Genomic DNA, 26,873 nt, shown 5'->3' on the forward strand with positions numbered 1-26,873 from the left:
TTTGCATTTCTTTTCTGTTTTTCAAAATAAAATAAATTACAAAAAAGTGGGGGGGGGGGAAGAGAATGAAGGACAAAAACAAACAAACAAAAAAAAAAAACAATTGGATCCCAGTGCCTAGCATAGTGCCTGGCAAATATCAGGCTCTTAATGAATGCTTGTTAATGGAGTTAGTCCAATTGCATCAGTTCACCTATCAATCCACTAAAGTCCTAGAGTTAAATACCCCAATGTTAGAGTAATCAGGTTAGTGTTTGAATCTAGGTTCTTTGACTTCAGTTATAATGTTCTTTTTACTTTAAGATTCTGCCTTGGGACACTTAGATGGCACAGTAGATAGAGCACTAACCCTGCAGTCAGGAGGCCTGGAGTTTCAACTCTGGCCTCAGATACTTAACACTTGCCAACTGTGTGACTCTGGGAAAGTTACTCCATCCCAACTGCTTCATCAAATAAAAATAGAAAGGTTCTACCTCATTTATCTTTCCTTACCTGAGGGACCATATTTGATGTAAACTCTTGTTATGTTGTTTTATTTACATAACTACTAAGCCAACTATTGAAAATCTCTAAAAACTCTCTAAGTATTAGGTATTTTTAGTTGGGGAATATAGTGGTGAACACATGCTGTCAAAAGGCAAAATTGGAATGGACTGGCCAATAAAGGGAAAAAAAAAAAAAAAAAAAAACCCTGTTATATTTGGAATGTTAGTAACCACTCCATCACAATTGAAACTTAAAGGTAGTCCAATGGCATGATGAAGTTTTTTCCTTTTAGTTTTCAGACTAGTTTTTAAAAATGAATGGGTCATTGGGAAAGTAATTTCCTATCTACTAAGCCTAATTTTAATCTCAGGGGCTGTGCTCTGTGCTTTACATTCTAATTCTATACTTATATTTAGTGTAAATATTCATTTCAGAAAACCTTTGTGAATATACATTAAAATGAAATGAGCAACTGTATTCTGAGTTGGAGTTGACTTTGTATATTTAATTCAACAAAATTTTTTTAAGGTTTACTATAGGCAAGATATGCTAAAGAGTGGGAGTAGTGGGTAAGGAATCCAGAAAAAGTAGGATCTCTTCCCCTTAGGAGTTAACAATGTAACTGAGGAAATGAGGGAAGTAAACTTAAAACTATAATGTAAAATAATTATCATCATTAATATCATAATTCACATAATACCTAATATATTCCAGGTACTATCTAAAGTGCTTTACAAATATAATCTTGTTTGATTTTCATAACATTCCTGGAAGGTACATGCTATTATTATAATATCCTTTTTGCAGTTGAAGAAACTGAGGCAAATATATTATTTAAAATGTATTAAATTATTTAGTATAGTTGATTTTTAATATTTTTTCACTGGCCCTTTAATATAGTTTTTATTGCATTGTGGTCAGTGAAGGAAGTGTATAATTTTTTTCTGCATTTCTTTATGAGGTTTTAAAGTTTTTGTAAAAGTACCATGTGCAGCTAGTATGGATTTTTTTTTCCATTTCTATTCAATAATTGCCAGAGGTTTAGCATAACTAATTTTTCTGAAATTCCATTCCTAACTTCTATCTTGTTTATTTTTGGTTACATTTCTTTAATACTGCCTCATGGTAGTTAATTGAGTTCTCCTACTATTGTAGTTTTACTATTTATTTTTTCTCATAATTTAGTTTTTCATGCATATTTTTAGAAGTTGTTTCAAGTATGTTTCTTTTTCTTTTTTTTATAAAGCTTTTTATTTTCAAAACACATGCACAGATAGTTTTCAACATTAACCTTGTAAAAAAAAAAAACCCTTGTATTCCAAATATTTTTCTCCCTTCCTTTCCCTACCACCAAGTAATCTAATATATGTTAAACATGTACAATTCTTCTATACTTATTTCCACAATTATCCACAATTCCATGCACAAGAAAAATCATATCAAAAAGGAAAAATGAGAAAGAAAACAAAGTGCAAGCAAACAACAACAACAACAACAACAAATATTGAAAATACGATGTTGTGATTCACATTCAATCCTCTGGGTAAGATGCCTCTCTCCATCACAAGTCCATTGGAACTGGCCCGAATCACCTTTCTGATGAAGAGAGCCACAACTGTCAGAACTGATCATCATAAAATCTTGCTTTTGCTGTGTAGAATATTCTGGTTCTGGTTCCTCCAGCATCAGTTCATGTAAATCTCCCCAGGCCTCTCTGAAATCATCCTGCTAATCGTTTCTTATAGAAAAATAATATTCCCTAGCATTCATATACCATAACTTATTCTGCCATTCTACAATTGATGGGCATCCACTCACTTTCCAGTTCCTTGCCATTACAAAAAGGGCTGCTACAAACATTTTTTGCACTTATGGGATCTTTTCCCTTTTTTATGATCTCTTTGGAATACAGGCCCAATAAAGACATCAAGTGTGTTTCTTGTGAATAACATTTGATTAGAGCTTTCCTTGCAATTCTTTCTGCAAATCTCTTCTGTTTGTGGGTGAATTAATCCCATTCACATTTATAATTTTAGTAGTTCCCATGAACTAGTATTTATTTTCCTCCATCCTATTTTCTTTTTTTCTTTTGTACTTTTACTCCCTATTTATTTCAAGTTGTTATCATTGCTTTTATTTTCCCTTCCAAACCACCTCTTTTTAATTTCTTCGCTATTCTTTCTGCAAGCTTAAGATTTATTTTGCTTATGTTTAATCATTTCCTGAAACTATCCTCTCTTTTATGCTCTCTTTTTCTCTCTCTTCTTATTCCTATTTCTTTGTTAAGGTATAATATTTTATGAAATTAAACTATGTGTGTATGGGCACCTTTTTCTGGTCAGTTTAGATGAAAGTAAAGTTCAAAGGATGCTTTGAAAAATGTTCTCGGGCAGCTAGGTGGCACAGTGGATATAGTACCAGCCCTTAAGTCAGGAGGACCTGAATTCAAATCTGGCCTCAGACACTTAACACTTCCTGGCTGTTGGACTCTGTGCAAGTCACTTAACCCCAATTGCCTCAGCAAAAAAAAAAAAAATAAAATAAAATAAAATATATATATATATATATATATATATATATATATATATATATATATATATATTCTCCCTACTCCTTTCATTTTACATATAGTTCTATTTGCCATCAATAACTATAGTCCAGTCCAATCATGTATGTTAACGAATTTCTCCATCTTTTGTCTCATTCTTCCTAACATATTCTTTTCCTTTCCCTTCCTTTCCTCCTCTATATATTTATTGGTGGATTCAATCAATGGATACAACCCTTTTGGAAAGCAACTTGGAATCATACACAAAATGTTATTAAATAATAGATGTCCTTTGATTCAACTATACCACTGCCATGCCTATAGCTCTCCTTCCCCCCAAAAGATAAAAGGAATAGAAAAAAGTACTAGATTTATAATAATATCTGAAGCAATTGTTTTTGTGGTGACAAAATCTGAAAACTAAAGGGATGCCCATCATCTGAAGAATGGCTGAATAAGTTATGGTATATGAATGTCATAGACTAGTACTGTAATATAAAAATGAGGAATAGATGATTTTCAAAAAGACATGGACTTATATAAATCAATTCAGAGTAAAGTAAACAGAAACAAGAAAAATTAATACCAGAACCTCAATATTTTTTTTCAAAAAAGGAATAATTTGAAAACATATTGATGAAGAATGAAATAAAAAGCTAGAACAATTTATGCAATAACAATAGTATAAAGACAAATAACTTTGAAAGCTCTAAGAGTTATGATGAATACAATGATCGTCCACAATTATAGAGGACTGATGATAAAACATACTGTTTTCTGACAAAGAGTTGATAGATTGAGGATGCAGAAGGTAACATAGATTTCTGGATACAACCAATGAAGAAATTTCAATTTGGTTGGAGAGTAGGAGAGAGAGAAAATAGATTTCTGTTAATTTCTTTAATAGAGAGGTCGAAGATGATATGGATATTGGATATTGCATGTACTATTCTATGATGTCATCATATTATTAATTCTGCTTATCCCTTTCCACCCTCCTCTTTAGGAATTCTCTCCCCTTCATCTTCCTCCATAGAACATAAGCTCTCAAGAGCAGAAATTGTCTTACTTCCTTATATTATATTTGTGTGTCCTCAATGCTTGGCATGTAAGTCAAGTGTTACTTTACCTGTCTGTCTACATTAGGAAGCCAAGCAGGACAGGAATATATGTATTTATGTGCTCATTTGTGAGCACAGAATAGAAATGTTCTATTATTATTAGCAGGTGGAGAAATTAAGAGAAATTATGAAGGAATTTTTTACTCAATGGATGTGGCTATGAGGGTTAGAGAAGTTCAAAATAATTTTGAAATTATGGACTTGGGTAACTAGGGAGTATAATGTAGAAGGAAGGGCAGATTTTGAAGATAAGTTTAGCTAAATCCTATTTTGGGCATATTGAGCTTTAATACCAAGGAGACATTCATGTTGACATGTCAGGGTTATCTTATCAGATTTTTAAAATTGCTGAGTCTGAAATAAAAAAAAATCTATGTGTATCCATGTACATCTATATCTATAGATATCTAAAAGAAAACAGTTAATTTAAACATACTATTCATAGTGATCCTCATATAGATTTAGTTTGGTATTAGTGATAAAATACTATAGTTTTCCTGAGAATAATTATCTTCTAAGTATTTTATAAACTTATAATCTAAAATATGGTTTTAAATTAAATTAGAAAATTCAAGACTTTTATAGAAGTTCACATTTGTGAGTGATGACTAATTTCTTTCTTTATAGATCTAGTCATAATACCTGGTCATCCTTGCTACAAGGCAGCTAGTGGCAGTATGGGACCTGGAGTCCAGAAGATCTCACTTGGCCCCAGATACTAGTTCTGTGACCCTGGCCAAGCTACTTTTTGTCTCAGTTTCCTCATCAGTAAGATGGAAATAATCATAGCATTTACTTCCCCGGGGACCTTGTGAGGATCAAATAAGGTAATTAATTGTAAAGTTCTTAGCACTGTGCAGCAGGCACAAGACTAAATTGAAGTAACTTTGCTCTTAAATAAAAAACACAAAAAAAATATCACCACAACATGAAAGTTTATTATCAAACATATTTGTTACTTGTTATTTTGAACAGGAATTAAGAATACCCTTTTGTCTTGTTGACAAAGACAATATAAAATAATCTTTCTTTTTTCCCCTAAAAACTAGCCCTTTAAATCATAGTGCAATCAAAGCCATTGGGTAGATCTTATACAATAGAGCTAGGTCCTGATTATTATGAATAAAAAAAATCCTCTGAAATGGTTGCTCACATTAGAATTCAAAGTATTTGGAGTTATAATTATGTAAAATATCATAATTGGAAATACCTCATGGAAATACGCAGTGCCAGTTGGAATAATGCAACTATTTTCAGCAAATTCATCATTTGCACTAATCAGGACTTGCTTGTATTTTCGAGGTTTATTTAATATGAAGTTTGAGCCAATGGTAACTTTCACAACTTTCTATCTAACTGAACCACCTTTCTGTTCTATATTTTGTATAGTATCAAACATGAGTTATTTATTAGGCACAAAGTGAATAGTACACACTCAAAGAGTACAAAGAAAGTAAAGATTAAATTGGCTCTCTGCTCTTAAAAGGTTATCTGACTAATGGGGGATGAAAACTACCACAAATATAGATCAAGAGTAAGTCAGAAATGCTATCCTGAGTGGAAAAGAGTGTTAATTGTTAATGATTAGAACTTCTGGAGGCATTGGTCCTAAATTGCAATTTAAAAGAAATGGGGGCTTGTTTGATGGAAGGGAGAAAGAACTTATTCTGTGACTATGGTTACAGCAAAGGCTTCAAGATATGGAAACTGACCACTCAAGCATATTTATTAAAGCCTACTGTGTACAAAAAAATGTGCTAGATCCTGGGGAAACAATGACAAAATTAAAAAAAAAAAATCCATCTCTGCTTAAGCAGCTCACTTTTCCTGTTCCCTGTAACATGCAAACAAGTAAATATGAAGCATGCACAAAGTAAAATCAATTTCTAGAAAAAGCTGGATAGGTTTTGGAGGAGCCAGGGAAATGGGATAGGGATTTTCTTTTGGTGTCAACGTTCACAATGGTTTTGAGGAGGGAGTTGAGTGGGAAGTCTCTAGGAAGAGAAGTAGTTAATCTAGAGGATTACAGAGAAGACAAAAATGAAAGGGGCAACAGCTTGGATAATGGAGCAGCTAGAACTTCTCAACTTTATCCCGAGGTTTTATTACTTGTGGTGGGTGTCAATAAGCAATTATAACGTCATGAGACTTTGAGAGAACCAGGTTTATTACAAGAGAAATGAACATGAAACGAAATGAACCCAAAGGGTTCCCAGTCTTTACAGAAGTCTACATTTTTATAATATCAGGACAAAAAGGGGAGGGGATACCATGAAAGGGTGTGACATGGGAGGGAGAATGGGGCCACAAAGTTGGGAAAAAAGAGGAGCCCCTATCTCTGGGGAGGAGCATGGTGATGGCAAAAGTCTTACTCTTTCCTCTGGAACTGCGAGACTAGGAAGATAGAGGGTCTGTTTATCTGCAAAGGACCCCAGCTGCACAAGCATTATCCCGGCCTGGCACAGACTGGCTGGCGCCTGGCTTTGCCTCCCAAGGACACCCTAGGAGTCCGGCGTGGGGTGCAACAACAAATTATGTCCTTGACGTTCAGGGTCTCCTATGCTCTGGGTTGGATGTTTCTGGGAAATATGGAAACTCAAAAAGACAGGTGCAGGGGACCCCTTGACATGGGTAGTGGAAAGTGCCAGGACTGTGCAGGGAGAGGGGACCCGGGTTTGAATCCTAGCTGGGACACTTCCTACTTGTGCAACCTCGAGCAGGGCATGTGCTAGTCTATAAAATGAGTAGCTTGGATTCCAGAACTCAAAGTCCTTCCCATCTCAAATTCCTTGGCCGGGAAGCTCAGTGAGATGGGAAATGCCCGCCATCATTTGAGTTTCATTTTCGCCATATTTTGGATTTGAGTGACAGTTTGATAAGGAATTTCTAAGTGCAATGCTAGTTATCATGATTATCATGAGGAAGGATCTGCTTCTTCCATTTATTCCATAAACACAGGCACAATCTGTGCTTAAATAATGGCTCTATTGACACCTACTGGGCTTCAAGGGTCTTGCAATTTACTTTTAGCCAGAGGAGAAAGTTGGGATTTTTGGTCTTAAAAACTATAAGACTCATAGGATTATATCTTAGCATATATTATTTGTCAAAAGAACTTTAAATCCTCTGTCATTATATAATAAGATAAACTTCAGAATGGCCTTGCAGAGAAATGTGGTTTTTAAGGAAGACCCATCTATCACCTTTTCTAATGATATATCTTCTTAATGGTACATATGGTCACTAAGGTGACCACATCTTGGGCAGATCATTTAACCTCTCTAGATCTGAGTTTTGTCACCTGTAATGAGATCCCTTCCAGTTCTAAATCTATGATTCAATGTTATTAACTTTGAAAAATCACACAGGACAGTAAATCTCATTAAAAAAAAAAGTTTCCAGCTGTCTGAGGGCTTTGGGTTACTTTTACTATATTGCCTATATTGGATATAAATAAAGTATTAAGAAAAAGCATTTGTATGTCCCCTTTTCACTGAAGGAAAAAAAAGGGCAAGGGTTACCTTAAATTCAAATTGTGCCTTCACAACTAATCTTTTTTTTTTTTTTTTTTTTTAAATCCATACTGAAGTATATATTCTCACTATGGGTCATATCACTGGTTATGTAGGTTATGTAGCTTAGCCCCTTCCTTTATAGATAAGGAAAATGAGAGGGCTGGAGATATTAAATCACCTAGAGGCAGCTAGAGCTGAGCAGCTCAGTGAAAGGAGTGCTGTGGGACCCTGGGCAAGGTTTTCATTTGTGCCTGCCTCCGTTTCTTCTTCTATAAAATAGATCTTCTCCTTTTGTCACCCGCCCCCATCTATTTCTGTGTCCATTTGCAGCTTCTGCTGTTGAGTCAGATTTTTGATTAGATTAGAAGAAGATTAGAACTGGGACTTCACAGAAACTTTCTCCAGATGCAGATGATATCTGCTCTTCTTGGGGCGCTGGGAAGTTTTGTCATAAAGCCCTTCTCTAACAGAGGTTCAGACTCCAGGGCAGGCCTCTCTCTGTGACTCCAGCTTAAAAAGTCTAATAATGCCTCTTCTCTCAAAAGGAATTGTAAAATGAAAAATATTCTAAAATATACTTAAAAGTTTGTTTTGTACTTCAAAACAAATGGTTTAGATGGGCTGGCTGGCATTCAACTTCAAATTATTCATGACACTGATATTGTAAAATATGTTATGGGAGAAAATAGAGAGGGAAAAAAACTAATTTTTATATTTTCCAAGACATTGATATTATAAAACATGGTTTGGGGAAAAGTAGAGAGAGAATAAAATAAATGTAAAAATACTTGGTTGTGACATTTAATGTATTTGAATTCCTTGATTTTAACATTAGTGCATTTCTTATAACCACCAAGAGATTTGGGGTGGATTATGTCTGAATATAAACTGCTCAATCAGTTGCTATAGGTATACCAATGTTTACTGGTTTCTTGGAGTCTCTTGGAAGTCAGTTGACATGAGCAGTATATGAAGAATGGTCTGTATATGGATATTAAATGAAATTGTAAAAAAGCAGTTTATTGGTATATTTATTCTGAAACTAGCTAAGGGAAATTTTTTTTCATTACTAATTTTTTCTTTGCATTTATTTATAGAATGTGACATATTTGTAAAATTTTAGATCATTTCAAGAAGCACACTAAGACTGTGTTGTGGATTGCAGTCAAGATTGGATATGCCTATAAATGTCACAATGGAAAATCAAATTGTTATGTATGAGCTTATCATATTCGGCATATGAGTTTTATTAGATTGAGAAATTAAGATTTCATAAAACTGATGAGGTTCTGAACAGTGTTTTGGACAGAGAGAAACTAAATAATTCCTGAGGCAAGGAGGGAGAAGGCATTGATAGAGATCAGTTTAGGTCCATGACCCTACTCTCTGGGAAGGTGTTCAGTCTGAAATCCAAGTTATGTCAAACCCCTGAGGCCCACCCTTTGTAGAGGTCTTGAGCAGTCTCATCTTGCCATTCCCTGTCAGAAATCCAAGCCATGCCACTGAGGTTGAATTTTTCCTAGAAAATCTACCAATGGGCCATCCCATGGCTGTTACCCTCCTTTGGGTCAGTCCACATGGCATTCTGCCCCATGATGTCTTTCTCCTTACCACCCCCCATGTCACTTACTATTTCCCCTGACTCCACTATGCTTCCCAACTCCACTTTTCTTCCTTACAATTAACTCACTCTTTTAGGGTGTTATGCTTTTAGGAAAACCCCTTTCTATGCTCTCCCAACTCTATTTCATATTTACCATTCCTGCTATTATATCCCTTTCATTTTGTCTAACCTCTCCCCTAAATAAATATAATTTTTGCCAAAGAGAATGGCCATTGTGAATTCTTCACATGACTGAACCACAAGTTTTGGTGCCCACCATAATCTAGTGCCTACATCAACTACATCATGTTGGTCTTCAAACCATATCAAAACTATAGCAGTATAATGACAATTAAAAGCCATTGCAAAAGAAAGCCATCAGGTATAAGGCTTTAAAATCCTCTTAAAATGCATAATTACAATTGAATATATCAGTGAAAGTTTTGTTTCACTATTACTACTTGTAAAATATAATAAATATGTGTCTTATTTGAATTTGTTTTAAGCTGGTGTATATAAATATATATACACACATATATATATATTTGTATACACACTATATAAATATAAATACTATAAATTTATGTATGCATGAGGTAGATAGAGTAAGGAAGAAGCAGAGTAGCAAGCTACATATCAGAAAAGCTTTAGGCAGTGGACATGGGCACTAAGACAGCTGATAGTTCCTGAAACACAGGAACCACATAAATTCTAAAGTCTCTTTTAACTTGGAGATTCTAATGAACCTATGTGGAAAACCAAGGCAATTAGAAATATTTTATTTCTATCACATGTAAATAAATATAATACAAATTAATAGACTTAAATTGACTGCAGAAAACCCAATGTAAATGACAGGAAATATTTAAAAATGCAGCTGATTATTTTCAAATATAGCAAATCAAATGAGGTTAACACAAAGTGTTGCTTAATACAAAACTTAAACTGTGGATTATGACTCTATATGGGATCTCATAACTGAATATGTGAGTTGCATAATTATGATTTATTGTCAGTAAATGTTTGATTTGTATTCCTATTTTACATATCTGTAATACCTGGATTCATGTAAAAATTTCTTGGGTGAAAAGTTACCAGTAGGAAAAGTTTAAGAAGCTCTGGCTTAGAACAGGCATTTAAGAACTTGCTTTAGCAAATACATAGAAGTTGTTCAGAGGTGTCTGAGAAATAATGCGTTCTCTTAAGTCATTAAATATACTTCCATTTGGGATATTATTTTACCATCAAGAAAATCTTGTCATTTTTGATCCCAAAAGGCTTACATTCTGCTGGGAAAGATAACACATTCATGAAAATATGTACATATTTACAAAATAAATAAATAAAATGTAAAGTTTTTGAGGAAAAGATAATAACATCTGTGAGAATCAGGAAAAATCATATACAGGGCTTATGCTCCTCTTTCCCCCTAATTCTTTCCAGCTTCCCCTTTTGTATTTTTTCCTATTAGAATGTAAGCACTTGTGAAGGTAGGGAATGTTTCATTTGCTTATATCTGTATTCCCACACTTAGCACCAAAACAGACTCTTAGTAGAGCTTTAATACGGTGCTCTTCCTCTTTCTCTCCTTGAAGGAAATTAGGGATTACAAGATAGCAAGATGAGAAGGCACTGAAGTCCAGGCTACAGGGAAAGTTTATACAAAGGCCTGAAGGATCCTGTTAAAACAGCCACATGAGCAGAAATCAGGTTGTATAGCTTCCACAGAAATACTTCATACTTTTTATGAAGTTTGCACTGGACCAAATCATGATCAAAAAAATCCAATGAGAAATGACAAAAACTTACATCTTCCATTTTAGAACTACAAAAACGTTAGCCAGAAGCCCAAGAGCAGTTGGGAAGGGGCTCCTCCAACAAAGGTAATCCAAAAATAATTTTTAAAATTCCAAATAAAATGTAGAATGCAATAGTTTTTGAAACTTTATAAAAAATTAAGTCTACAAAGAGTTAAACACAATTCTTAAACTTTCAATTCATGTCTATTGCAGAGTAAACATTTTACACAATGGTAGTTTAAAAAAAAATATATATATATATATATAATTTGATTCTCAAAATAACCTGATTAAATGGAGATAACATATCCTTATTTCCATTTTTAGATAAGAAAACTGAGCAAATCACTCAGCCAATCTATGCTTTGAAATCACAGAGTTAGTAGTAGAGCCAAGACTAGAAGTCAGACTCTCTGATTCTTAGTTTTCATATGCAAATAGCATTATATATAAATTTTAACCTAAGTATCTTATTTTTAGAAGTTGCTATTAGATAACTTAATGCTCATTACTAAATGTAGCATAGATAAAATGGGGATTTAGACTCAGAAAGTAAAACTTTTGAAAAAAGTAATAAATATATTTAAAAGCAAGAATAATGAATGAAATGTATTTCCAATATGAGAGTCAGCATAATTAGAACTTTCTGAGGGTGGTTCAGAGCACAAGAGTGAGTAACACAAGAGAATTTATCAAGAAATTCTAGAGTATATATAAGTATGAAAAACTCTAGTCTCTTTAGTGGATGATAATTTCTTGAAAACAGAATAAACTAACATGGATAGAGATTAACTACTTCCAGGGAAAAGGGAAAGATATTGTTAAGAAAGTGACAAATTAGCCAAGAGAATTATGGATGTCTGGAGGAGGGAGTATACAGCTATGGAGAGAGTATGGGTCAGGCTGAAGCTGTTGTCTTTGGTAGGTGCTCCATAAAATTTCTTTTTATCAGAAAAATAAACTGAAAAGATTTGAGAACTAAAAATAGCATTTGATATATAGTATGTTACTTTCTTTTCAATCTTAGAGGAAATGAGAAAAACATCCAGTTGCTTTTTGTCTAGGGATATTAATGTGTATATTTGAAAACTGATTAAGAATGAACTACTTCTAGATACAGGCCATCCTCAAAAAATGAACCCGTGATTCTGGATATGGAACTAGGGATGGACATAGATAAGTTTAGGCTCAACATTAACCATATCAAGTACAAAATTAACAGAAACCATATGATAATCTCAATAGATGCAGAAAAAGCTTTTGACAAAATATGGTACCCATTCCTATTTAAAACACCAGAAAGTATAGAAATAGAGGGAGTTTTCCTTAAAACGATAAGTAGCATCTATTTAAAACCATCAGCAAGCATGATTTGTAATGGAGAGAAGCTGGATACATTCCTAATAAGATTAGGGATAGAACAAAGATGGCCATTATTACCACTATTTTTTCAGTATTGTATTAAGAAATGTTGGCTTCAGCAACAATTAAAGAAAAAAATTAAAAGGAATTACAACAGGCAATGAGGAGATAAAACTATCATTGTTTGCAGATGATAAGTTAAACTTAAGAGAATCCTAGAAAATCCTCCAAAAACTTACTTGAAACAACTAACAGCTTTAGCAAGGTTGCAGTATATAAAATAAACCTACACAAATCATCATTTCTATATATTACTGACAAAGCCCAGCAGCAAGAGATAAAAAGAGAAATCATTTAAAATAATTGTAGAGAAAATAAAATATTTGGGTGTCTATCTGCCAAAACCAACCCAGGAATTATATGAACACAATTACAAAACACTTACCACACAAATAGTCAGATCTAAAAAATTGGAAAAATATCATTTTCTCATGGATAAGCCAAGGTAATATAATAAAAATAACAATTTACCTAAATTGGCCTATTTTTTCAGTGCCATATCAATCAAATTGCCAAAAATTATTTTATAAAACTAGAAAAAAATCCTGACAAAATTCATCTGGAAGACAAAAGCTATATCAAGGGAATTAATAAAAAAATTATAAAGGATGATGGCCTAGCAGTAGCAGACCTAAAACTATATAATAAAGCAGCAGTTGTTAAAACCATTTAATATTAAGAAATAGAGTAGTGGATTAGATACACATGACACAATACAATGACTAGTAATCTAGTATTGGATAAACTCTCAAACTCCAGCTTCTGGGATAAAAACTCACTATTTCACAAAAATTGTTGGGAAAAGTAAAAAATAATGTCAGAAATTCAGCATAGATCTACATCTCACATCCAAAATAAGATCAAAATGGGCACATGATCTAGGTATTAAGGGTGATACTATAAAGCAGATTAGGAGAACAAGGGATAGTTTATCTATCAGATCAGATTATAAAGAGAAGAATTTATGACTAAAAAAGAACTAGAGAACCTTACAAAATGCAAAATGGACAGCTTTGATTATATTAAATTAAAAAAGTTTTTGCACAAACAAAACCAACACAAACAAAATTAAAAAGGAAGTACAAAGCTGGGAAAAAAGTTTTTACAGCCAGTGTTTCTGATAAAAGCCTTATTTCTAAAATGTATAAAGAACTGTGTTAAATTTATAAGAATACAAATCATTCCCCAATTGAGAAATAGTCAAAGATATATACAATTTTCAGATGATGAAATTAAAGTCATCTAGTGTCATATGAAAAAATGCTCTAAATTACTATTGATTAGAGAAATGCAAATTAAAACAATCTCAGATTAGCTGAGATGATGTTGGAATAGATGTGGGAAAACTGGACACAACTGCATTTTAGTGGAGTTGTGAACTGATTCTACAATTCTAGAGAGCAATTTTGAACTAGGGCTACAAAGGACTATAAAACTGTGCATACCCTTTGACCCAGCAGTGCCATTACTGGGTCTGTTTTCCAAAGAAATCATAAAGGAAGGAAAGAGACCCATGTGTGCAAAAATGTTTGTAGCTGCTCTTTTGGTGGTAACAAAGAATTGGAAAAGGGGTGGATGCCCATCAGTTGGGGAATGGCTCAATAAGTTATGATATATGAAGGTAATGGGATGTAATTGTTCTATAAAAATAACAAAGAGGCTGATTTTAGAAAGATCTGGAAAGGTTTACGTGAACTGATGCTGAGTGAAACAAGTAGAACCAGTAATACATGGTACATAATAATAGCAAGAATGCACAATGATCAACTAAGACAGACTTGGTGGTTCTTAGCAGTTCAGTGATCCAAAGCAATCCCACTAAACTTTGGATAAAAAAATTCTGCTCTGCTGCTGGGAGGCCTCAGGCAAGATGTTTGGCTTCTTGGGACCTCCTTGTAAAGTGAGGAGTGAGCTTCAATGACTTGCCAGCTCTAAATATAAGGTCTCTTGCACCATTGCCTCCCTTTTGCTAATTTCCTTCTCCTTTCCCAGAGTCATGGAGCTTTCCTGGGGCTGATGTGCCTATTAAGCAGTTACAATGACACTTTTATGTTCCTGGTGTGAGGAGATAAGCTACGCCTGCCTTTCGGGATGCCTAATACAAAGACTTTAGGGACTCCTGAGATCTTAATAGATAGTTGTGGCCTAAAACCATAGAATTTACTCTTTGACAGGAACTCTTATCATAATCTAGAGGCTATTGTTATTAGAGATCCTATTTCTTATGGCAAGACCAATTGGGGCCAGTTTCCCACTTTGTTCCTGCTAGGCATGGACTGGCAAAAAGCCAATAAAAGGGTCTTCATTCTCCCCGGAACACACAGGACAAAGTTCCTTAGGGCCAACGTGGAGGACAGTGATTCTCCTATATCACTCAACCTGTAAATCTTTTTACCTGAAAAACCACAGAGCTGCTTGCAGTAAAGTAAATTGTGTCAGCTGAGTTAAGGGGCTGAAGATCAGCTTATTATGAGCAAATGTGTCTCTCCTACTGGTTCTTACAGTCTGACATTATAACAGGGAGAGCAAAGATCCCATCAGCGATTCTATCTGAGTAATTGATGTTGCAAGTCTGATCACGTGACTTCATTGTGTCTTCACCCTCCCCATGCCTCTCCCTGCCTCCTCTTTTGGTGGGTTTGACCCACTGTGCTTAGTTTTTTTACTCACATCTTCATGTTTAAATCTCGGTAGTACAGAACTCAAACTATCAGTCATTACTTGGGGTTAAGTGTGCCTCTAAAGCCCACTTGGTTCTAAATTAAACCCAAACCAACTTATTTGTCTCAGGGATTCAAAAGTATTTTTATCACTTCCCTATATGCTAATTTCATTATTAAGCATTTTAAGGATGTAGATTCTTGATTATAATTAAACTGTAATATGATCTTAGTAGACTAGGATTTTGATTATGTTCTGAACCTAATAAATACTTATGACACTTGGAAAAATTACTGATTACATGATCGAGATCAGCATTAGAGGCAAAAGAAAATGTGAAAATTTATCATGCATTTTAGCTATCTGTATACACATTTTATGTTTTCTAGAAATGGTAAGTTTCTTGAGGGCAGAGAACATGTCATTAAATATCCACCTCAGTGCCTAGCACAATGTTTTACACAAATGTATGTTGAACTGAATTCACCTTAAAATCATTTAAAGCTGACATTGGATTTTCTTTGTGCAGGTAATATTGTTTTGCAAAATATTAATATTTAAATTTTTGTGTAACTTGTATAAATCATAGTTCATCTTTGGCTACCTTGAATTAAATGTCTGGTTGTATATGACTTATCTCAGGAAAAAAAAATAGAGAAAGTTCAGAAAACAAAATTATTATACAATCATTCTAAAATAAAGTGTGTAAAATCCCTGAAGGAGCATTGCCTCAGGAAAACTGAAATCTCGGAAAGACCTTAGTTTTTAAAAAAGCCAAGGTCTCCCACTGCACATGGGGCCATCTCCACTCATCCTGATGTGCGCCTTACTACTGGACCCTGATGAGTTTTTGAGAGAGACACAAGTGATCTTTGCATAGCCTTCCCTCACTTAAATCCAACTCAGTTGCAAGTCATGACATCACTATCTTATGTCATGGTCCTCTTGAAGAACAAAGGACAAACAACAATAACAAGAACAGTCCATTCTATTTGATTTTGATATACTCCTATTAAGAATATGTTCCAAGGAGGTCATTGAAAAAAATAAACAACCCCCCCCCTCAAATACTTAGGGCCTTTTGCCACAGCAAAAAAATATAAACAAATGAATGGTTAAACAGATTATGGTATGTGAATGTAAAGGAATATTACTATGCTATAAGAAAAAAAATGATGAATAGAGAAGAGCATGGACTTGTATTAAGTAGGTAGAGCCAAGAAAAAACTGTGCACATTAACATAACAACTAACAATCACAAAACTGTTGAAAAGAAATGTGCAAAATTACAAAAATGAACTTGGCCCCATAGAAAAGTTATGAAAAGGGGCAGCCAGGTGGCGCAGTGGATAGAGAACCAGCCTTGTATTCAGGAGGACCCGAGTTCAAATCTGGTCTCAGACACTTAACACTTCCTAGCTGTGTGACCCTGGGCAAGTCACTTAACCCCAGCCTCAGAAAAAAAAAAAAAAAGTTATGAAAAGATGCCTCTCCCTACTCCTATCGAGAGGTGTGAGGATAGTCTAGGGGTGTGGAATATTGAATATATTGTCAGATTTTCTCGTATTTATTGATTTCATGGATTTTTTTCTCTTCTTACTCTTTAAAAAAATTCTTTGTGATATGGGATAATTTTCCAAGATGGTGTTGAAAGAGGTGTAGAGAGAAACTTAGGTGATTGAAACAAAAGACATCAATAAACTTTATTTAAAAAAAAAGAATCAATTACTAAGGCTAAAGAAAAACTATTATATCAGGATAAACTATAAAGATTATTTAAGTAATGAAAGCTAAAGTCAAGTCTATAAAATTATTAAGGATATGATTAGGATGAACATGGACTTGTTCATCAAATCATGGAATCAATTTCATTTTATGGTGCCTAAGAGATAAATTTGAGATAAATAAAATAATTGTTTTATATAATGGGAAATAAATTTATGGAACAATTTATTCTAAAAAGTTTTAACAGCTGAAAAACTGAGTAGATTCAAAAAAAGTTTAGATAGATAAATAAATTTTTGAAATGGGTATCACGGAGGACAGCTATTCAATTCCTTTATGCTATTTATTGTAAGAGACCTAATATTGGGCTAAGTAAATCATGAATCTGACCAAATACTGTAGAATGAACATTATATACTCAAATAAACAATAAATTAATTATTATAGAAAAAGGAGGAGACATTTAAAATATTACTAGATTAAACTAGTCTAAAATATAATAATAATTCAAGATAGAGAATAAGAACTAATTTTTTAAAAAGGTGAGAATGAAAATTATTTACTTGAGGAAACTAGATGGCACAGTGCAGAGAGTGGTCAAGAATCATGAAGACTTTGAGTTCAAATTTGACCCCAAATACTTATTAACTGTGTGATCTGGGCAATGGCTGTACACAACTTCCATTTGCCTCAGTTTTCTCATTTGTAAAATGGAGATAATAGTAATATCTAGCTCACTGGGCAAACAGTGAGGATCAGATGAGATATTTCTAAAGCAATCAGCATAGTGCCTGGTATATTTAGACACAATGCATATCAGATGGAAGATACCTTTTCTTTAATTCATTTTTCTTGGATTTATTTTTGTGTTTTCTTTCCCAGCATGTCTTACATGGAAATGTGTTTTGTTTTGTTATACCTGTATAATTTTTATATTTTATATTCTTGGCTTCTCAATGGAAGGGGGAAGGCAGAGAATTTGGAATTCAAAAATTTTAAAAAGCACATTAAAATTGTTTTTACACGTAATTTGGGAGCATGAAATATTAAAATAGAAAAAAATAAGTGATTACTCTTTCTTTTCTTTCTTAATGTATTACTGTTGAATCAACTGCATATTAATGAGACCAAGAGCTAGTTACTAATACTGTATCCTATACATTTTCGGTCCTCAGTATTTACTGTTCATGATGATGATGGTGAGAATCACAATTCTCTGCTTTCTCTTTCCATTTTTACCACATGACATACAAAACCCAGATCACTTATTTTTCCCCTAAAAGACTATTAGTTGCCTAAAGAAATCATTGTGATAGATCTGAAAATTTTCAGGGTAAATTCAAATCAAAAGCCATTTATACAAAATAGTGTTCTAGGCACAGGCAAGCTAACCTGCATGTCTCCCTCAAGTCATTTGTTGACTTGACAAAAGCTAAAGGAGACATAGTTCTTGTCTCAAGTAACCTATGATTTCGTAGAGAAGATAAGAAATGCACAGTGGTAACTACAGCACAAAACAGGACATGATAACATGCTGTGTACACTGAGGGTTGAGACTGCCTTGAGAGAAAGGAAGTACAGAAGATGTACAATGTCGATGTAGGGACTGGAGTAAGAACAGACATAAGCAAAGGAGAGATAGAAGTTGTGGTTAGTTAGAAATATAAATGGAGGATCAGAAGCAGCCAATGGAAGAGAGAAACAGTGGTCCTTTATATCAACTGCTGCAGAATACTGGAAGAATAGAATAAACTTAGGTTCTTTTAATACAGGATTATTGATTTAACTAGTTCAGATGAAATTGGTCAATCAATTCAAACAACTAATTTCAATTTACTGAATCAACTGTAGTTTATTTAAATTGTCCTAGATATAATCTTATTTCTTAAGAAAAATTTTAATGAAATGTCTTATTAAGGACTGTTATAAAAACATAAAAAATAATTTTAATTCAACTTAATTTGCTTAACAATATACAGCATCTTTTGGTGGGGCACAGAAGTAAAGTGAAATAAATATGAATTATTTAAATCCAAAAATGTGAAGAATCATTATTTTAATGTGAAATGAATTGGAAAATATTATAAAGAAAATGTGGTAGGCTTTTAAGACTCAATGGTATCTAGCAGAAATGGAAACAAGTCAATAGGAAATACCTTTAATTTTGACCCTAATGACAGCTTAATGAAGAAACCCAATAGGTTCTTCCACATTTGTTTGTTTTTCTGAAGAGAAAATAACTGGAAAACTTGCCTAAATTGAACAGAATTTAAAAAAAAATAAACTTGGAATGAGATATGACTAATAGTCTGAGTGTTTTATGTAGTTTAAAAAGACTCTAATGGCAATCCAGTATGGTACAGTTAATAATTCTAAGGATAAATCACTAAGAGTACATAGAAAGTATATTTAGAAAATTCATATCTACCTTTTCTTCAAAGAATTTCCTTCTTAATTTGGCATCTTTGGGAGGTATGGTTTGCCTTAATTTTTTGTACCACTTTCGAACAATATATCCTCTCCAATAGGCCTGTATCCTAAGAACACAGATCTTTGATTAAAGAAATTTATGATGATCAAAAAGGTCCTATATTATAGCATATATCTAAGTCATGAACCAGTGCAGGATAATACCGACTACAAACCCTTCTCATGTTATATGGACTTTCAGAGTAGATATAGAAGAAAAATTCATCCCCCTATGGCCCAGTAGTGAGGCTTTCTCTGAAACATACAATTGCTTTTTCACCTCATCGTGCTCCAAAGCCTTTCCAGATTGTTCAGACTATATACACATGTTTTAAGATTATTTTTAATTACAAAGATCTCAATGTTTCATATTTGGATTTATGACAGATTTATTTTTAATTGGCTATTGGGATGATTCATGTTATGATTAATCCAAAATAGTTTCTACCTTGTTGCACATTTTATTTTAAAAAGCCGAGCTCCATCATGTATCACTCTCGTCTGATACTGCTTCTTTCTGCACAGAGGGCAAGTTTTTTTACCTGTGAACTGTTCGAAAGCCTGGAGACATGCCTGAGGAAAAAGTTCATTTAAGATTTTGTGAGTAATTACTTATAAACAACACATTTACTTCTAATGTAATTACAGTGTTCTTTTCTCCCATAATTATGAGAATGTCTAATTTAGATTATGATGTGAAAAAGTTTCATCAGATATTAACACCTTCATAAATCCTGTTCCAAAAATCGTATTTTACAGGAATAAACATGAAGACATCAAAAACTTCTGAAAATCAACTGCTGTAAAGGTATATTGTTATGTGTAAGACTAACATGAAGTTAAATCATGTGAATTAAGCTATCATTCACTTTGATGTACGTTATTAATAACAATCTGTTATACAAACATTTGTGGTTCTTTTGTCACATAAAATTCAACATTTTAAAAACAGGATGAATTGTATTGTAGCCTTAAGTCATGTTTCCAACTATAAATGGTGATTAAGGATAAAATAAATGGCTTTTTTTGGAAGACTTTAAATTGAATAAGGCTAGGCTAAATTCTTTGAGTTACAGGAATGATGTATTGCATACTTTATTGTAAGAGTTAAAACAGGATTTACTTACTTTGTGAAATACATGGGAACATGAAAGCAGCACCTGTTGTTCACAGGAAAACAAAAAATTGTTTGAAGTTTAAATTAGTTTAAAAGAGATGCACCACAAACATATTAATTAAAAGAAAGATTCTGAATGCAAAAAGGCTAACAATGTTGTTGCTTCTTTGGGAAAAAAATCTCTGCTTCATAAGTGTAAGAACTATAATGCTAAAATTTTATATATAGAACAAAAGAGGCAAAGAAATAATCTGTGACAATTTAGTACCTCAAAATTGAATGTGTACATATGAAATCAGGATGAATAAGCTAAATTTGCTATCACTCACTAGTTTTAAACTGACTTGTTCAGAATGTTTTTATCTGAAAGTAAAGCAATTAAGGAGTAAGTATATTTCCCAGACAGATAATAAGAGTGATTATATGTGTGTAAAGGGTAGTGGTAGGAATAGGAATAGGGACGTGGGGGATGGTGAGGGAAGGAAGCAGAGAAATGTTAAGTAAATACTTTTTTGGGGATGCTTTGTTCCACCAAATGACAGTCAAATTTAAGAAGCAATATATCATGAAGACATATGAATGACTATTTTTTCAGAAAAAAATGCAGAGAAAGTATGCTTACAAGCTACACGAAAACTTCACCTTTCTCTGACCCAAATTCCCACCAAATGGTGGCTATCTGTGCCATGACAAAAGATAGAGCATTAGACCAAAAAAAAAAAAAAAAAAAAAAAAAAGAAAAAAAAAAAAAGAAAAGAAAAGAAAAAGAAAAAAAGAAAAGAAAAAGAAAAAAAAAAGGCAGTTGGTTATTAGTGGAAGAACTGGCAAAGGGGTGAAACAAGAACAACGAGTATGCACTATTGAGCTGGCAAACACAAAAGGATTAGTGGCTAACAGCCAGCTGAAGGGAAAGCTTTCAGATTCAGTGGCTTTTTTACCCCCTTCAGGGAAGAAAGTTAAGGAAACATGTGGGACAAAAAAAAAAAAAAAAAAGCCAAAGGCATTTCCCTTTTTTTTTTTTTTTTTTTTTTTTTTTTTTTTTTTTTTGTGTGTGTGTGTGCGGAATCTGAAGTAACCTTTAATGAGCACATTCTTTAACACTCCCTGGTTAAGGCTTAAACCTCAGCATAGCCAGACAGCCTAAATTTAGGAGCTGTCCTGTTTTCACAAGAATTAGCCTACCTTACCTGCCTTTGTGCAATTTACACTTTTCCTTAAAAGAGAAAAAGAAAGATGGGGGGGGGGATACAACTCAGAATGTTCTAAGTAAGGTCCATTGAAGTAATTTCTCCCTCTATGCACCCCGCCAAAAGTTTGAAATGAATGAATTCATTCCTTTCTAAATAATTACCATTTAATCTAATAATGATTGTACATGTAGGCAATTACTCACTCATCCTTTATTAAAAGAATCTTTTAAAGTATTTCATCAACAGAAGCTTGAAGATATATTTTAACACACTTAGAATTCAATATATATATATATATCTAAGAACATGATAAAACATTGAGAGACCTTTATAAATACCTGCTACAGGGCAAATGTTCTCTCAGATAACTATAATAAATCAGTAAGTGGCAGTTAATGTGCTACACACACAAAAAAAGTTGTAGCAACAGGGATGCTAATGAGAAGTAAATTCTAATCTGCCTGTGCCATAACTTCTTGGGTGGCCTCAAGTGCATTACCTGAACTGTTTCCTCATCTGTAAAATGGGACTAGCATTCTTCATCTCACACATATGTATGGGGTTCATTTAATACTTTATTTGTCATGTGGGTATGTTCAAAATTGAAAAAGAAATTACATGTGCTAGATAAATGAACCATATACAATGATAGCATTTAATGAAATAAGCATGTGTGTGTATATATATATATATATATATATATATATATACTTATATACATGTGTATGTATATATATAAATGTTCAAATATACATACACAAACATACATATATATATATATATATATATATATATATATATATATACATACTCACACATACACACATATGCTTTCTCAATTCACTTACTGAATCAGACACTTCACCGCATACTTTCACCCTCTCCTTAGGATTTTCATGCTGGTGGTCTCTTTTCCCACCGATATGAAGACTTCTTCTCAGTATCTTTTGCTGGCTCAACCACATCCCCTTAATTATGTGTTTTCCCTAAGATTCTCTATCAGGCTCTCTTCTTTTCTCCTTTTACACACTTTTTCTTGATAATCCCATCCTTTTCACCTTTATACAGATGACTCCTGAATTTACAGAGCCAACTGGAGTCTCTCCCAAGTTTCATTCTTTTTTTTTTTTTTTTTTTTTTTTTTTTTCTTTTTTTTTTTGGAGGCTGGGGTTAAGTGACTTGCCCAAGGTCACACAGCTAGGAAGTGTTAAGTGTCTGAGACCAGATTTGAACTTGGGTCCTCCTGAATTCAAGGCTGGTGCTCTATCCACTAAGTTTCATTCTTGTATTACCAGTTGCCCATTGGAGATTTCCAAATGGATGCTTTGGAGACACCTCAGACTCAACATGTCTAAAACTTTTTATTCTTTCATCTAAATTCTTCCTCCTTTCAAACTTGCCCATTTCAGGAGAAGATACTAATATTTTTCCAGTCTCCTACATTTGTGACCTCAGCATCACCTTGAATTTTTTCACTCTCCTATATCAGACATATCCAATCAGTTGTCGAGTCTTGTTTCTCCTTTTACATCTCTCATCTTATCCCTTCATGCTGTTTACACAGCTACTACTTTAATTCAGGCCTTTATCACCTTTCAACTAGATCATTGCAATAGCATCCTCCTAATTGGGACTCTCTGTCTCAAGTCTTTCCCCACTTTTGTCCATCTCACACTGCCACTGGAGTTATTTTCCTTAAGCACAAATCTGATCATGTGAATCCCTTTCTCAACCAACTACACTGGCTTCCTATTGCCTCTAGAACACCATATAAACTTTTCAGTTCAGCTTTTAAAACCTTTTACAAGCTGTTCCTAACATAGCTTTTCATTATAAAAACTTCCCTTTCTGCATTCTGAAGGCAGCTAAATTGGCCTTCTCTTTGTTCCTTACACAGCGCCCTCTAAATCTCCTCTTAGTGCCTGTCTTGGTCTACCCAACATGCTGGGAATGTTCTCCCTCTTTACTTTTGTGTCGCAGACTCTCTCCCTTCAAAACGAAGCTCAAGTACTTTCTTCTTCTTGAAGCCTTTCTTGATTCCCTATTATTAGTACTCTCCTTCCCAAAGTACCTTGTATTTAGTTACTTTGTGTGGTTCGTATTAACTTTATATTTCTACTGTATGTAGTTTTATATGTTCTTGTCTCCCCTCTTAAAACAATTCCTAAATAGAGATTGTTTCATTCTTTGTATTTGTATTGCCAACACTTAGCACTGTGCCTGGCACATAGTACATCCTTACTACGCTTGTTATTTGACTGAAACTGTAAGGAATGAAAAGAAATGAACAAATCCTTATGCTGCCCTGGACACTTCTGTCCCATCCTCAATCACATCTTCCTTTCTTTTATAGAACCAGACAGGCCAAAAAACTAAGAAGTTCTTCCCCTAACTCATAGGAGAGTTGAGTTAACTCATGTCACTATACCATCACTTAGTCCTAAATTAGGTTTAGTGTTCTAGTCCTAAAGGGTAGTTTCTAAAATTTAACTTCCAAAGTATCTAACTTCTGAGTAACCAAGATCTGATTTGGGCTTAAAAATTTTATTAATAATAATTTGAAAACAGCATGAAAATTTGAACCTGAAAAATTAAATAATTAATGATTGTGGACATATTCGTTAGTTTAAATTCTTCTATGGCTCTCCCTACCATATATGAGAATTTGTATAAATCAGTGAAGTTTGAGGTTTAAGTGGCTATAGATTCTAGGCTTCCTTCTGACCCTGAAAATCTGTAAAAGAGCATTTATTAAATAAATACTTAATACCAGTTACTATGCTAAGCATTGAGAATGTAAGAAAGGGAAAACCAATTTCTCCCCTCAAGGAGCATTTGTTCAAAGTAGAAAGACAGCTTGTAAATACAAGCAAGATATATACAGTGCAGATGTTAGGTAATATGAGAAAGGAAGGAATTAACACTTTATAGAAGGTGGGATAGGAACTGAGTCAAGAAAGTCAAGAAAACTAAGAAGCACCGAGGAGAGAGAGCAATGAATTAAAATGTGGGGATCAGCCAGGGAGAAAGCTCTGAGGGAAGAGATGGATGGCTGGGTTTGAGGGAACTGCAATTGGGTCAGTGTACACAAAATAATATTGTATGAAACAAGAAGCACTCAGATCTGAATTTTTCATCATCCCCAAATGTCATCTGATCCAACATTACCTTAATAAGAATCCCATCTACTTCCCAAGAAGTAATTATTTGATAATGATAAAGTAATGATTTGATAATGAGCTCTATTTGATAATGTCCCATGGAGGGAGAATCTGCTACCTTCCAAGGCAGGCCATTCCACTTTCTGAGAATTCTGATCACTATGAAATTTTTCTTCCACATAGTGGAGATCTGCTTTTCTCAACTACCACCCTTAGTGCCACTTCTCTGTTTTCTTTCCAAACCTAGAATCATAAGGCCAAAGATTCAGAAATGGAACATTCACGGTCATCCAGTACAACTTTCTCATTTTATAGTTGAGGAAACTGAGTTCCACAGATTTGTCCAAGGTCACACAGGTGGTCAAGTAGAAGAGTCAGGATCTGAACCGAAGTCCACGGTTTTAAAATCTGGTACTCCTTTATTGAAACACACTGCTTCCCAAGCAGACTTTTAAAAAAGTCTCTTCTGCATGACAGCTTTCAAATAATTGTGGATAGTTGTCCCTCAAAAGTCTTCTAAATATCACCAGACCTTCAAGTGTTCCCTGTATGCCGTAATCTTAAGACATATTATGAGCCATTCTCTAGGTTTCTGACATGTGGCACCTAAGAAATGAACCCAGTCCAGTTGGTTAATTCATTCACTAAATGAGCATGGAGCCTAAGGTTATATAATGTTTATGGGAGAATTCAGAGAAGTCTAAAATAGTTCCCTATTTCCCAGGAGTTTATAATTTAATTGGGTAAGGAATAAAATATGTAAAAAGTACACTACAATATAGTACATAATATCTATAATCACATTAGTGTATCTATCACATCTTACTGCAGTGGTGGAAACAGTTTCTTCAAGTGATATGGCTTGGTAGAATTTACGTTGGGTTAGCCAGGAGAAAAATGGGGCCAAACAAGAGATGGAGTTACTTTGAAGCCAGAGACTTTAAAAGCCCAAAGCAACACTGAAGGCTACAATCCAGGGAAAGGTAGCTTTGGGGCCCAGAAAGAGCAGAATTCTATTTGTTAGTTAATTGTAGGAAGGAAAGAGCAGGAACACTTCCTGGCTAATTTAGCAGTCAGGGTGAACTATATTATCTGCATAATCTTAAGCATGTTTCAGAGAATTGAGGAACAATTCTCCAAAGATAAAGTCTATGGCAAGGGAACTAGAACTGAGTTAATATCAAATATTATGAAGGACTGGGCATATTTAAGAGAAGACATGACACTTGTCCATAATTATGAGGCTCTGCCAAAGGAAATTAGGCAGAAGGGAATATTAATGAGGAAGAGAAGTGAACTCTAAGAACCTGTGTGACTTGGACAACCATTAACTTTTTCATCTGTTATTTGTCTTTATCTCCTCCCTTGTCTCCTAATATTGACATATAAAGTAGTGAAGAATCATGAGTATATGAATTAAATAACTTAAAGATGAAAAGCAGTCTATGTTAATTTTGATAGAGCGATAGCTAAATTCATATGCACTTTATATTACTTGAGACTGAAGCTCAAATTCTTCTCTACATATTGGACATGGATGCATAGAATCCCCTTGCTTTATGGACCTTTCCTTTACTTTTGCCCATTCTTCAGCTGAAAGAGGTAATGGAGGAGGTTCAATCAAACCCAGCTTCTGTGCTAAAATTAAAAGAAAAACACAAAATCTCAATTTAAATTATGTTTTAGAACATTGAACTTACATATAATAATTGTGAAGTTATTTCTCTAAAACAGTCATGTTTATCTTATAATAACTTATATGTTCTTATTTCACATTTATACTGTTGGCCTTTTTCTCTAAGGAATGAGAAAGCAGTATCATGGAAAAAAGAATATTAATTCTTATATTTTTTATTATATGTTAGTCAATTAACCAACTAATTTAATAAGTTCATACTATTTGCCTAATACTAGAGGAGCTATCAGTGAAGAAAGGAAGTGTAAGACAGCTGCTGTCATCAAGGGACTATCTAGAAAGCTAAGATTTAAAGAAGAAAACATTAGAAAACTCTTCATCTTTTCATTGTTAAGATTCAGGAGTAGGAAACAAAAAAAA

At 33.7% G+C, this 26,873-nt stretch overlaps 1 protein-coding gene across 1 annotated transcript in view; it reads right to left on the reverse strand.

The window, feature by feature from the left end:
- The window catches only part of RNF32 (ring finger protein 32), a 63,445-nt gene that overhangs the window by 14,489 nt on the left and 22,083 nt on the right, over positions 1-26,873 (reverse strand). The window contains exons 4-7 of the mRNA XM_074267323.1: positions 26,313-26,455; positions 20,477-20,509; positions 19,798-19,922; positions 19,309-19,417 (exon numbers count right to left, since the gene is read on the reverse strand). Coding sequence (XP_074123424.1) covers positions 19,309-19,417; positions 19,798-19,922; positions 20,477-20,509; positions 26,313-26,455 — 410 coding nt within the window. The remainder of the gene's footprint in view (positions 1-19,308; positions 19,418-19,797; positions 19,923-20,476; positions 20,510-26,312; positions 26,456-26,873) is intronic.

This window comes from Sminthopsis crassicaudata, chromosome 5 (assembly GCF_048593235.1).
Source record: "Sminthopsis crassicaudata isolate SCR6 chromosome 5, ASM4859323v1, whole genome shotgun sequence".
NCBI lineage: Eukaryota > Metazoa > Chordata > Mammalia > Dasyuromorphia > Dasyuridae > Sminthopsis > Sminthopsis crassicaudata.